Raw genomic sequence first — 12,264 nt, 5'->3', positions numbered from 1 at the left:
AGCGGAAGGAAAGTGAAGATGGAAGGAGCGTAAAGTGGCAGGTGCTAACGGCCGACAGGAGCAGACTGGCCACTTCTGTTCCTTCCACTTTTGTTATAGATGTCGCATGCATTTGGCACTGGCAGATTAAATAGGGGCCTGCAGTCACTAAATGCGATGCCCTATATCTTGAACATCGTGGCTTTGTCACTGCTATTGTTCCTATAGTAGATTCAGGCACGCCAATGCAGGATCGAGTCTTCTACACTTCCATAGTAGATGTCCACAGAGAAGACTTCCTGCCTGAATAAAGCCGTCTAATATGGAATATGAAACTGAAGCGTGCATGCCAATCTTAATATTCCCCAAATGGTCGATATGAATTAGTTGCCCATACACGGAGAACGACGGTTGGAAGCTCTTTCTGCGGCAAGAAGATGGAGAGACAGAATAGTGCACCAGCTTGAATTGCCAAGTACAAACAACTCGAATAGATTGTGAGGAAAGGGTTGCGAGTAGACCAAGGCATTCTCGCTCCAAGCTTGTACCCACGTCACATTGAGCAGAACTTGTCACTTTAATGCCATAAGATGTTGCCACTCATCTGCCCAATATGAACCCTTGAGATACTTCAACATTCATGAGAAGTGTGGCTGGATTGTTGAGCGAATCTAGGCATCGATTTCCTTTTCGCAGTTGGACGGGCTTCCGACCCAACAATCGAACAAGCAACAGATCAAAACATAGACAAACGTTCCTAATTGAGAATTGAACAACGCATTCTTTGCGGTAATACAAGTAATTGTACATACTGAAGAGAAAACCATAGATGTCTTGGCTTTCCTCGTCATCACTGCCCCAACACCACATACAAGGAGTCGTAAAATCGAAATATCGTCTACTGTTTGTAGGGGATCCCTGGAATTTCCTACATTGCCATGATCGAGATCGAATTTGTCATTACATTCATTGTTTGATTTATCGCTTCTTGCCGGTAGGAGCTGGAAAGCTGTTAGTGACTCCTTGGAGCCTGCGAGTCGAGGATACATACCTGGAGGTCCCTTCTTCTTCTTGGGCGCACTCTTTCCGCGAAGCTTGAGTCTGGAATCAAATTGTCAGCACTTTCGCACCTATTTCCAAGGTTGCAGTTTCCAGCTTACTCCTCGATGTACTCGAATCGGTCCTCCTCCCCCTCATCCCAGGTTGCCAGGGTTGGTCCGAATTCGCGCTTGAGGTCCTGTATCGTCGCTGTCTTTCGAGGGTAGTATGCTGCCGTGGCTGGACCTCGTAGTCGTTGTCGGAGGATCTTGGTGCCCATACGGACACCCTCAGGGTTGTAGGACGTCGCGAAGACCTGGCATTGCGCCTGTGGAAGATCAGTACGAGAAATACCGTACCGGTTTCGATAGAATCACCTTCATCAGATCCAATATCCGCGCGCGTGGGACACTCATCTCGACGTGATTGACATTAAATGTTGCTCCTGTCAATTTTCCAGTGATTGAATTGACGTCTCATATGTAGTCTGCGCAAAAGTTGAACAAAAGCCCCGATTGGACAATGCGATCATAATGCGGGTCCTCAGTTAGAAGACCGATTCCAAACGGACCAATAAAAATGCACTTCTATAGAGTGCCACTCGACTTTGATATGAACATATGCACTCTATTTTACCATCGACTTTCTCTTGAAGACGTAATTACCAAATCTAATTTATCAAAAGGCTCATTCAATCGCTTGCCTGGTGCTCAATTTGATATTGGATCTTGGAACATTACACCACAAAGCAGGGATCACGTGACCCTCGTCAATTATTGTTCTTAGTATCGCGAAGATTGCTGCTCTTTTTTTTTTTATCCTTTGAAAGAAAGAGAAGAAGAGGCGGAATAAAGAGGCAGATATCGAATTTTCAGATGTAACAGATTGTTCGTTAGTCACTAGAGAAGCTCAGAGCAATTTTTCAGTCTGATACTCGGCATACCTCGTACCTAAGCCCTGGAAGAAAAACAACGAACCCAATCACTAACATCAAAACCCGCCGATCTCGTTCAGCCTAGCTAGATCCTTCCGCTGTTTTTCTCAGGCCACCGGGCAGCTAAGTCACAACATGTCAAAACGACCGGCAGAAGAGTCACTAGACGAGCCACGCAAGCGCGTGCAGGTTGCTACGGTTGCCTCTGTTGCGCCAGGCATTTCGCGATGGTCTTCCACAGAGATACCCGACGGCCTGCCACCTCTTCCACCAATCAATCCCGACCTGGAAGCGCAAGTCTTTAGACACCCCGGACTTGGAGGTCCAAACTGGGAGAAGCTGGAATGGTACGGTGACGCGACACTTGAAATGATATCAACAGAATTCATATTCGAGACTTTTCCGCATCTTCCATCAGGCCGGTGCAGCCAAATCCGCGAACAGCTTGTGCGAAATGTCACACTCGCTGGGTACTACCGAGAATACGGCATGGAACATAAAACGCAATTGCCTATAGACGTTGGCAAGATGACAGTCCTGCTACAAACACAGAAGAACAACAAGGACGTCATTAAGCTTCAAGGTGATGTTTTTGAGGCATACGTTGGAGCAGTCGTCAAATCGCATCCTCAGGGAAACGCAAACGCCGTTGCTTGGCTCAAGATGCTATGGGGTCGAACAATCAAAGGCCAGATCCAGCAAGCAGAAAGTTATCGGGAAATAATAGCCCAAGCGCAGCCCATCATCACCCAGCAATCTCCTACCATGCAAGAACAATCTACGCAGCCCGAAGCCAAGGCTGTGGAACCCCTGACAGAGCAAAACGCGAAGGCTCGCCTGAGTACAGCGATCGCGGTGCCTGGAGTCAAACTCCGGTACGAGGACATGCCATGCAAGAGAAAAGATAGGGACACGGGCCTTCCGCTGTTTGCCATCGGAGTCTATCTTGATGGGTGGGGAGAGACAAACAAACAGCTGGCCTTCGGCGTTGCTAAACGCAAGGCGGAAGCAGGTGGAAAGGCAGCGCTACAAGTGTTGAAGAACGAGAAAGTCATGAAAGTTTACGAAGCTAAGAAGAAGCAATGGCTGGAGGAGAAGGCGGAATCGCGCAAGGCGGAGTCGGGATCTTGATGATATGCAAATCATGGATTTCCAGCGAACAACGGTTGACCGAACATTTAGGGTATAAAAAGCGAATAGTACAAGAGTCTACTCTATATAAGAGACTAATCTATTAATACCGTCTTTTATACTTCTAGTGGTTACTGTGAGGCTAAGTTTAAGGGATGAGAATGAACAAGTCAATACCAGCTGCTTTTTTTCTTGTAATCGCAGTCAAGTTGGGTCGTCAAATGTCGTTCAGCCAATGCTGCACGTCATTAAAATTTACCAATAGAGTTAAAGTTACGGGTTATAAAGTCTTTCAAAGCTAGCAAGGCTGCCGGTCCAATGTATACACTTTATCTGTCTTCACGTGTCTCGGTTCATGAGGACACTGGATGCAGGGGTTGGCCTTCAGATCCCGAGATCTCGAACCGCTGAAAGGAGGGGGGAATAAGCTCGGTACAAGGTAAAATACGACTTAGAGGTATATGTTTCGACGAGAGCTTGGTGAGTGACAAAGGGACACACAGAGAAAGTGGGAAACATAATTCAAATAATTTATGTGAGTTGTACTGAGTTGTAATAGATATCATGCCCATGTACTCCGTATTGCACAGAGAATTAATTAAAGATCCATCATCTTTGTACTCTATCGAATCCATCCCCAGATGTCATCCCCTCCCCCTGGGGATGTGCCTCTTCTAGTGGAGACGGCCCTGAAAGCGTATCCTCCGAGGGCCATCCATTGGCACGTAACTGCCCGTTACCCGTGGGCGCCGAGGTCCTCCACAGGTCCCGGCCCAGGTCAAGATCTAACATCATTTCATCATCCAATTGCTTCTGATCGAGCGTTGATCCATCATCTTAGTTTCAAGGACCCTCCTTTCTTTTCCCAATGGAGCCATAACACACGGGCGACTAGGCGTTTCTTTGGCTGCCTTTTATCTTTACACTTATTCTCTCTCTCTTACTTAATTCTTTCTTGATACACAAGATTAATCGTTCCTTCAAATTCGAGTTTGTTGTTCTCCTTTCCATTCCTGGCTTGTGGGGTTCCGTTATCTCGGCCATCAAGCCGCGGTCTGGACGGCTCAAGGTCCGATAAAGGACCCCCATATCGAAGCTCGACTTGCACCTCGACGCAATTGCCACTCCCTCTCATCGGCCGCAATTTGCGTGTCGCGAGTCGTTTTTTTACACAAAGCATAGCCGCAAAAATGGCGGATTCAGTAGGTATGTCGTATTGTACAACCGGTGCTCAACGTGGAAGTGGTGGCTGACGTGTAATCAGATCGCGTGTTTGTACACGCTCTCAACACAGTTAAAAAGATACCCAAAACTGGCGCATCGAGGCCACCGCCGACCGATCGACTCCGGCTTTATGGACTCTATAAGCAGGCAATGGAGGGTGATGTTGATGGTGTAATGGAACGTCCGACTGCCGCCTCGGGGTTGGCGTCCGACGAACTTCAGCGCGAGAAAGATAAATGGGATGCATGGAACCTACAAAAAGGATTGAGCCGAACAGAGTCAAAGAGGAGATATATCGAGGCGCTGATAGATACGATGCATCGATATGCGACGACACCGTGAGCACTATCAATCAACACGAACTACACGAATCAACTAACATGGGTTTCCCAGGGACGCTGAGGAACTTGTGTCAGAACTCGAATTTGTATGGAATCAGATTAAGGATAACAGTCCAAGCTCTTCATTATCGTCGCCGAGGCCCAACCAATCGACTGGTGCCGGCGCACAACAACCTCAACAAGAACCCGAGCAAGCAAGCGATGGCGAAGGTCCCCTAAAAGAGTTAAGGCCGATGAGCGAGTATGACGAAGCGGAACTGCGATCTCAGCGACAGGTAGACCTGGAAGACGACGAAGTTGATGTACCAACTAGCGATCGAAGCAGTGGTCGCTGGCAGCGAAAGGTTGAACGAGCTTTAACCACCATGTCCGCCGAGGTAGCTGCGTTACGAGAACAAATTATGACGGGTCGAGAGTGGCGAACGAAGAAGGAGCGCAGTGTCCCAGCATGGGTGAAGTGGTTTGCCTGGTTGTTGGTCAAACACATATTTGCTGACCTCGTTATTCTGTCGGTTGTTCTATTATGGCTGAGGAAGCGCAAAGATCAACGACTCGAAGATATTGTGAGAGCGGGCGTCAGGCTCATGAGGGAATATGTTCGAAACGTTCTGCCATCACGAGGATGATAGCTCGGGGTAGTCTGTCGTCCAGCGTTCCCTACTAAGGACATACTGAACAAATTCCTCGTTTGGTTATTTGGATGCAACGTTGGTGACAATCTCTCAATATGAGAGTATTTCTATCTCACAGCGGGATCTCTTGATTTATGGGAGCTTTTTGGCTAGTCCAGCATGCCTTCGGCCATGAATTGTATATGTGCACACGGGGAGGCCTGCTGGTATCGATCTCAGTTACCAGACAAGCACCCCAATCTTTGGATATAAGTTAATCATATTAGTATAAGGCGCTTGACGGAGTATGGGGTTAGCATTGTATTTATAGCAAGAAATGGGTGGTTCTTGTGTGTCAAAGACATGTACTCGGTAGATATCATGCTTGGAGTATTATCACGAAACTACTACCTTAATTCAACCCTGTTTACTCCTTCACTGCCTGAAGTCGATTCTTTTGCTCACTTCTTGCTTCCATAATTATTAATTTTATGATTATTTTATTTTCAAGAAACCGTTCATTTCTGCCTAATAAACGAATTGCCCCTCGCAACGTTGACGCTTTGTTTACAAAATATTTTCATGATCAGGCCCATCGCGGATCCTTATTCTAGCACCATAAATAACGTCCACTTATGCAGGTGCAGATGCAGCCACCCTCCTCTGTGTAACACCAACCCTTCTCTCGTCCCTCTTCAACCACTCATCTCAAACATTGGCTGCTGTGTAGCATCAATTGCATACAGCCACAAATGATCCACGCTTTGATGAATTAGTTTCTTCAAGGCGCTACATAGTCGATACATAAATATAACTATGGCTCAGCCACCCGACCGTCCTGTTTCAGGCCCGGGTCGCTTGGAATATCCCAAGCATGTTCCTGATCCGGATGGCCTCGCAATCATTCCCCCATTACTGAACGTCGCGCCCGCCATCTTCCGTCCTATAAGCAAAGATGAAACCCTGTGCGACATCACATCAACGACCAAACTTGATCTTTTGCAAGCAGAGCTCGAAGGTCTCGATGCCCACGTCATCAGCACCAACGAAAACTTCCTCGCGCTGTGCATGCGCGAGCACGAGCGCATTCTTCAAGATGGACGACGATATGAAGCCCTCGACAAGATAGAGGGTACAACTGCACCAGACATCCCACGCGGCGTTGAACCCGAACATTTGAGCAACATGATCGCAAACATGGAAGCCAGGCTACCGCAGGATTCCCACCATGACATACCATCAATTACACAGTCAGAAAGGCAAAATCGATCGTTGCGCGAGTTCCAGGCCAACACTATGATGGATTTCGTGGCGCGGTCTGCCCAAATGGCGGGAATTCGGGAAGCAGAGTTAGCTGCACATCGGGCAAGGATCGAGGCAGAAATTAAAAAAGAACAACTTGCACAGGAGCAGGCTCGCAAAGCCAACTAGGAACAGACTTACGGACCTGCACCAGAAACCCAGCTTTCACCAGTCAAGTACGTCGATGGAGCATCCAAAGCAACATGCGATAAGGACATGTTCATGTTCCTTCCGAACATCAATCGAAAGAGAAAACCGATGTGAAACGGCAAAGCCCGTGGAAGTGCACATCGTAGTGAAGGGAATTAGGTATTCAACTTATCTACCTTCAGGCCCTCTGTCAGACGTCCAATATGTACATACTACGAACTTGCCAGACGCATTAAAACAAAGCAGATCTTTCTATTCTTTTACAACCACCGCCCTATACGCCATACTCGACCTGACCCATAGGCTTATCTTCCTCCATACCAGGAGCCATAAAGTTTGTCCTGGCATCGCCAGTAGCCTTGGCCGCTGAGCAGCGAGCCATTGTGGGAGAGCTAAAGAGATTGTTAGTAGGAAATTCAGGTACATGATAAATCAAGTTTACATACCTTCGTGAGATAACATCTGTGAAGTAAAAGTTGTCGATAACCTTCTTGAGGGGAGCTCCAGTAACCTTGGCACCCTTGTTCTGGTCCACAAGCTGAACCTTGCTCAGGGCAGGGAGGGCGACGGGCTCAACAACGTCGTATGCGGCCAGAGCAGGGCTGATCTCAACCATGCGGTCTCGGACCATGGCGACGTCATCGTAAGGAAGGGGAGCGCCAAGGAACTCACTGGCAGCTCGGAGGATCTTCCAGTCAGTTCGCGAGGCACCAGGCAGAGAAGTGGCAGCTCGGGTCATTTGGACACGACCCTCGGTGTTAATGTAAGTACCGGCCTTCTCAGTGTAAGCAGCACCAGGGAGAACGATATCAGCGATCTGAGCACCCTTGTCACCGTGGTGACCCTGGTAAACGACGAAAGCATCCTTGGGGATATCGGCCTCCTTGACATCGTCGGCACCAAGGAGCCAGACGAACTTGGGCTTGGTCTGGGCAACCTCAGCAGAGGGAGTAGTGAAGCCAACCTCGAAAGCACCAGCACGAGAAGCCTCACGCTGGAGGACGTTGTAACCTTGCCACTCCTCAGTTCGGAAGTTAGAGGCGTGCTTGTCGACAAAAGTACCAATGGTCTCGTAGTAAGCCTTGGCATCAGCGTGATCAGTGACACCAGAGCCGACGATGATCATAGGTCGCTTGGCGTTCTTCAGGGTCTCGCCGAAAGGACCGGAGAGGGCAGTCTTGAGAGCAGCGTGGTCGGCACCAAAGTGCTCGAACTCAAAGGTAGAGTCAAATGTCTCACCAACAAGGCCGATCTCGAGGTCGGATCGGAGCCACTGCTTTCGGATACGGGCGTTGAGAACGGCGGCCTCGTGTCGGGGGTTGCTGCCAACAATCAGGATAGCGTCGGCCTCCTCAATTCCCCAGATCTGAGAGTTGAAAAGGAAGTTGGATCGAACATCAACACCGTGGGCGAGAGGCTGGCTGCCGGTAGGGGTATCGAGAGCCAGGTTGTCAGAACCAAGCTTGTTGGCCATATCCTTGGCAACGACCAAAGACTCGACCTCAGTTAAAGCACCAGCAATAATCTTGAACTCGTTACCCTGGGGGTTCTTAATTTGGTAAGCACGGCCAATCTCGGTGAGGGCCTCCTCCCAGTCGGAAGGCTCGAAGCGACCCTCGCGGCGGACCAAAGGCATAGTAAGTCGTTGGGTCTTGAGACCGTCACAAGCAAATCGAGTCTTATCGTCGATCCACTCCTCGTTTACGTCGTCGTTAAGTCGGGGGAGAATACGCATGACCTCGAGGCCACGGGAGTCCACACGGATGTTGGAACCGAGACCGTTAAGAACGTCGATAGATTCGGTGTGCTTCAGCTCCCAGGGACGAGCTCGGAAAGCATAAGGCTTGGAGGTGAGGGCACCAACGGGGCAGAGGTCGATAACGTTACCAGACAACTCGGTGTCCAGGTTCTGTTCGAGGTATGTACCAATCTGGATATCGTTACCACGTCCGGTGGAACCCATCTCCGGGGCACCGGCAATATCGTTGGAGAATCGAATACATCGGGTGCAGTGAATACATCTGTTCATGGAAGTCTTGATCAGGGGACCAATGTTCTTATCCTCCACAGCTCGCTTGCCGCCAACCTCGTGGAATCGGCCTCGGTCCGCTCCGTAACGCATAGACTGGTCCTGAAGATCACACTCACCACCCTGATCACAGACGGGGCAGTCGAGAGGATGGTTGGCCAGCAAGAATTCCATAACACCCTCACGGGCTTTGTGCGTAAGGGGAGAGTTAGTCTTGACAACCATACCAGGCTGTACAGGCCAAGCACATGAGGCAACGGGCTTCGGTGCCCGCTCGACCTCCACCAGACACATTCGGCAGTTACCGGCAATCATAAGCTTCCTGAAGCATTGTCAGCGATAGGTCGATGGTGGGAGGACTCGGAGGTATCGTACTCATGGTAGCAGTATCTAGATAATGTTAGCTATGTCATCCAAACTCGCCACGACTGTCTTAACTCACCGAGGAACTGTTGAACCTGCCTTCTCGCAGGCTTGAATAAGAGCAGAGCCAGCTACAATTCTGTCAGAAGAGGTCGACCAAGCTGTCCAAGCACTAAAGCATACCTTCAATAGAGACCTTCTTTCCATCTAGCAACAGTATTAGCCTTCCTCGGACCTTCAATGGCTCTATACACAAAGATGCTCACCAATTGTCAACTCCACCTCGGCCGGGCGCTGGCTTGTCGTCGCGAAGGTTCGCGAGACATTGACGGCCCGCCGACTCGTCCGCCAAGCCGAACGTGCTAAGGTATTTCGGAGCATCGCGTCGCCTTGACGGAGGGAAGATGAATAGAATTACAGGGTTCGCTGGAGGCGAATATATGCTCAGTCGTTGACGTCTAGGAAGGGAACCTGCTGTTCGGGTGATGGATTTAGTGGCGCTAGCCCGCGATTAATTTACGTTAATGCTAATTGGTCGGCGTCTTTTTACGTCTGCCTCAGGCCGCAGCCTCAGACCCAATACCACTTATTCCACAATTCGCGCCGAGATTTTCGATTTTTTTTTCTTTCTTCTACCAAATTAAATTGTATACGGGCACATTTTATTGTAGGTGAGCTTGCGCGACAGGACTGCTTCGGCAGAACTGTTGCTTCAGTCGGGTCTACCTCTATCTTGTGTTCAAGATGAATATTTTTTACGCCGTTTATGGAAGCATGGGAGAGTAACCAATCTCCATGACCGCTGCCTCTTACCGCCGGTCGTAACATACCACCAAATGTTAGGATAGCTTGTAGATTTTGCGCGTCACGCACGCAACTGTACGTGTGTGTTCATTTATTAGGGACTATTCTATCTCTACTTATGAGCTGCAGCTGCACTGCATAGCTCGCTCGGATTGAGGGGGATCATCCGTCCATCGCAGTTCCTCATCTTTGTTGCCGGTGTACGTCTTTCCGTCGAAAGTTTCGCCGTCCCAGCGATCTTCGAACGGGTTGAGGGCCATTTGCATGACACGGTTCAACACGTCTCGTTCGCCGTCTTTTTCTACGCGCTGGATGAGTTCGTCAAGAATCCAACCGCGAGGCACGAAGTTGGGGTTCACCCTCTTCATCGCGTCGATTCTCTCAAGGTCCTTTGCGTCTGATACGTTGTCTCCCTCGTCCTTCCAATCCTCAATGATGCGCTCCCGCCAGCTCTCCAACCAGATGGCAAGGCGTGCTCGAGCATCTTCTTCAGTTGTGATGGTGGGAGGACCTTCTTTGTGGAAGAAAACTGACGCCGTCTCCTTGCGGGCTTCTTCAGTGGCTAAATCCTGCAGCTTGACATTGCTGAGACGACGGAAGAAGTGATGGAAGTCAAGCTCCAAAGCTTCCATGGTGTCGAGAGCTTCGCTAAAAAGCACCTCGAAATCTTTGTCCTTTTGCGTTTTGAGACCTAGGCGGGTGGTCATAAGTCGCTTGTACTCTGCAAGGAACACGGCTTTATACTCTTCTCCAGCTTGTGTGATGAGCTTTTCAGCTCGTGCCACAATCTCTTCTTCTTGCTCTTTCTTGACGCCTTCTGTGACAAAGCTTTCATGGTCAACATCTGCCCCCGCTCCCATGAGCTCGCCGATGGCCTCGCCAAAGCGAACAAGGTTCCACCAGATAATAGTAGGCTGGTTTCTATAACTATAACGGAGCGCATAATCGTCGTGGTTCGGTGTGTACGCAGGGTCAAAATTATCCATAAAAGCAAATGGACCAAAGTCTATCGACAGTCCATAAATGGAGGTGTTGTCTGTGTTCTGATATACGTTAGCGGTATGTCGAAAAGTCAACACAGGTTACCTACCAGGACACCATTCATGAATCCGTAAGCCTGCCAGTGAGCTACCACTTTGGCATTGCGACGCACGACCTCGCGGTAGAATCTGGTAAATCGGTTCTCCTCAGAACCATCTGCGCCCTCAATGGTGTCGGCAGCTACCCCACGGTTGGGTGCTGGAGAATCAACAGGTTTGTCTGGATCTTCCAGCTGACCAGGCAATTTTTCCCAACCGCCAAAGACGTCCTCTGCAATGTAGGTGGCAAGCTGTCTAATCAATTTACGATCTCCTCTAGCACGCAGAATGTCAAAGTTGCCGAGGCGTATCCAGGACTGCGCAAACCGTAAAACGATGGCACCTGGTTCAATCCGCTCTCGACGAACCTTGGAATCTGGCAGCAGCGTGAGCGACAGAGCTCTGGTGGTGGGGATGTTAAGAGCGTTGAGTGCCTCTGAAACAACAAACTCTCGGATACTAGAACGCAGAACAGCCTTTCCATCGGCAAATCGCGAGTAAGGTGTCAGACCGGCACCCTTGAGTTGAAGCTCATGCCGTTCGCCCGAGGCAGGATTGGTTGACTCGAAGAGGGAGATAGCTCTGCCATCACCAAGCTGACCAGCCCATTGTCCGAATTGGAATCCTCCGTAACACTGCGCCCAGGGATAGCCACCCTCGAGCTTTTCTTCATCCCAACCATACAACTTGTTGCCCGCTACCATTTGTTTGAAGTTTTCTGTCGTTTCTTCTCCAGACTTGATTCCCAGGTCGCGCAGAGCGGCTGGACTGACAGCCAGAAGCTCCGGATCTTTCTGTTCTTCAGGGCGCACCCAGGTAAATGCGGCATTGCGCACTTGTCGGGGACCTATCTGATCTCGAGGAGTCTTATGAGAGTCGGCGGGTGTCGGGAACATGGAGTCGGCAGGAAGGGATTCGGTGAAGTGCCATGACTTGGGGAGGTCCTCGAGTGTTGCGCCTTCATACCCAGACGCAGGCGACAATGCGCTATTGCCGTTGGAAATGTGAGCAGCCATTTGTTTGATTCGTCGTAGATGTGAGGTTGGTTGTGAGCGCGGTACAGCTCTGCGGAGGGCGTTTCGACAGAGCATCAACGGCAGGAGTGTGGGGAGGGGATGAGATTAAAATAGATATTCATGCATTTGGAATCATTTGTTGTAAGGATATCTAAAGGTGTAGTACCATTGCCTCATCAATGATAATAGGTAGGTACGTTATGACAATTTGCTGACAAAGTGGCAATTGGCAACGGTTACTGTCGTCTATCTTGACATCACCT

General features: G+C 49.5%; 6 protein-coding genes across 6 annotated transcripts; 3 read left to right on the top strand and 3 right to left on the bottom strand.

Annotated features, from left to right (window-relative positions):
- Positions 1-740: 740 nt before the first annotated feature.
- Positions 741-1,347, bottom strand: FGSG_05202 (uncharacterized protein). Its single transcript, XM_011325408.1, has 3 exons — positions 1,140-1,347; positions 1,031-1,080; positions 741-980 (listed from the first exon to the last, which is right to left on the bottom strand). Exons 1-3 carry the CDS (start codon positions 1,295-1,297, stop codon positions 958-960), a joined length of 231 nt encoding a protein of 76 aa, XP_011323710.1. The 5' UTR covers positions 1,298-1,347; the 3' UTR covers positions 741-957.
- A 739-nt stretch (positions 1,348-2,086) lies between these two features.
- Positions 2,087-3,082, top strand: FGSG_05201 (uncharacterized protein; the record flags this gene model as incomplete). The annotated part of the gene is made up of 1 exon (XM_011325407.1): positions 2,087-3,082. The coding sequence occupies one exon, from the start codon at positions 2,087-2,089 to the stop codon at positions 3,080-3,082; it is 996 nt and encodes a 331-aa protein (XP_011323709.1).
- A 1,190-nt stretch (positions 3,083-4,272) lies between these two features.
- FGSG_05200 (uncharacterized protein) lies at positions 4,273-5,673 on the top strand (the record flags this gene model as incomplete). Its single annotated transcript, XM_011325406.1, has 3 exons — positions 4,273-4,288; positions 4,347-4,644; positions 4,700-5,673. 3 exons carry the CDS (start codon positions 4,273-4,275, stop codon positions 5,271-5,273), a joined length of 888 nt encoding a protein of 295 aa, XP_011323708.1. The 3' UTR covers positions 5,274-5,673.
- Positions 5,674-5,978: 305 nt separating this feature from the next.
- On the bottom strand, positions 5,979-9,534 carry FGSG_05198 (NADH-quinone oxidoreductase chain 3). The gene is made up of 6 exons (XM_011325404.1): positions 9,369-9,534; positions 9,286-9,309; positions 9,182-9,233; positions 9,115-9,129; positions 7,157-9,061; positions 5,979-7,102 (listed from the first exon to the last, which is right to left on the bottom strand). Exons 1-6 carry the CDS (start codon positions 9,481-9,483, stop codon positions 6,985-6,987), a joined length of 2,229 nt encoding a protein of 742 aa, XP_011323706.1. The 5' UTR covers positions 9,484-9,534; the 3' UTR covers positions 5,979-6,984.
- Positions 6,075-6,689, top strand: FGSG_05199 (uncharacterized protein; the record flags this gene model as incomplete). The annotated part of the gene is made up of 1 exon (XM_011325405.1): positions 6,075-6,689. One exon carries the CDS (start codon positions 6,075-6,077, stop codon positions 6,687-6,689), a length of 615 nt encoding a protein of 204 aa, XP_011323707.1.
- A 488-nt stretch (positions 9,535-10,022) lies between the features above and the next one.
- Positions 10,023-12,076, bottom strand: FGSG_05197 (uncharacterized protein; the record flags this gene model as incomplete). The annotated part of the gene is made up of 2 exons (XM_011325403.1): positions 10,023-10,949; positions 10,997-12,076. The coding sequence occupies 2 exons, from the start codon at positions 12,074-12,076 to the stop codon at positions 10,023-10,025; spliced, it is 2,007 nt and encodes a 668-aa protein (XP_011323705.1).
- Positions 12,077-12,264: the final 188 nt, after the last annotated feature.

Source organism: Fusarium graminearum, chromosome 3 (assembly GCF_000240135.3).
Source record: "Fusarium graminearum PH-1 chromosome 3, whole genome shotgun sequence".
NCBI lineage: Eukaryota > Fungi > Ascomycota > Sordariomycetes > Hypocreales > Nectriaceae > Fusarium > Fusarium graminearum.
This window is presented reverse-complemented; position numbering and strand designations above follow the sequence as displayed.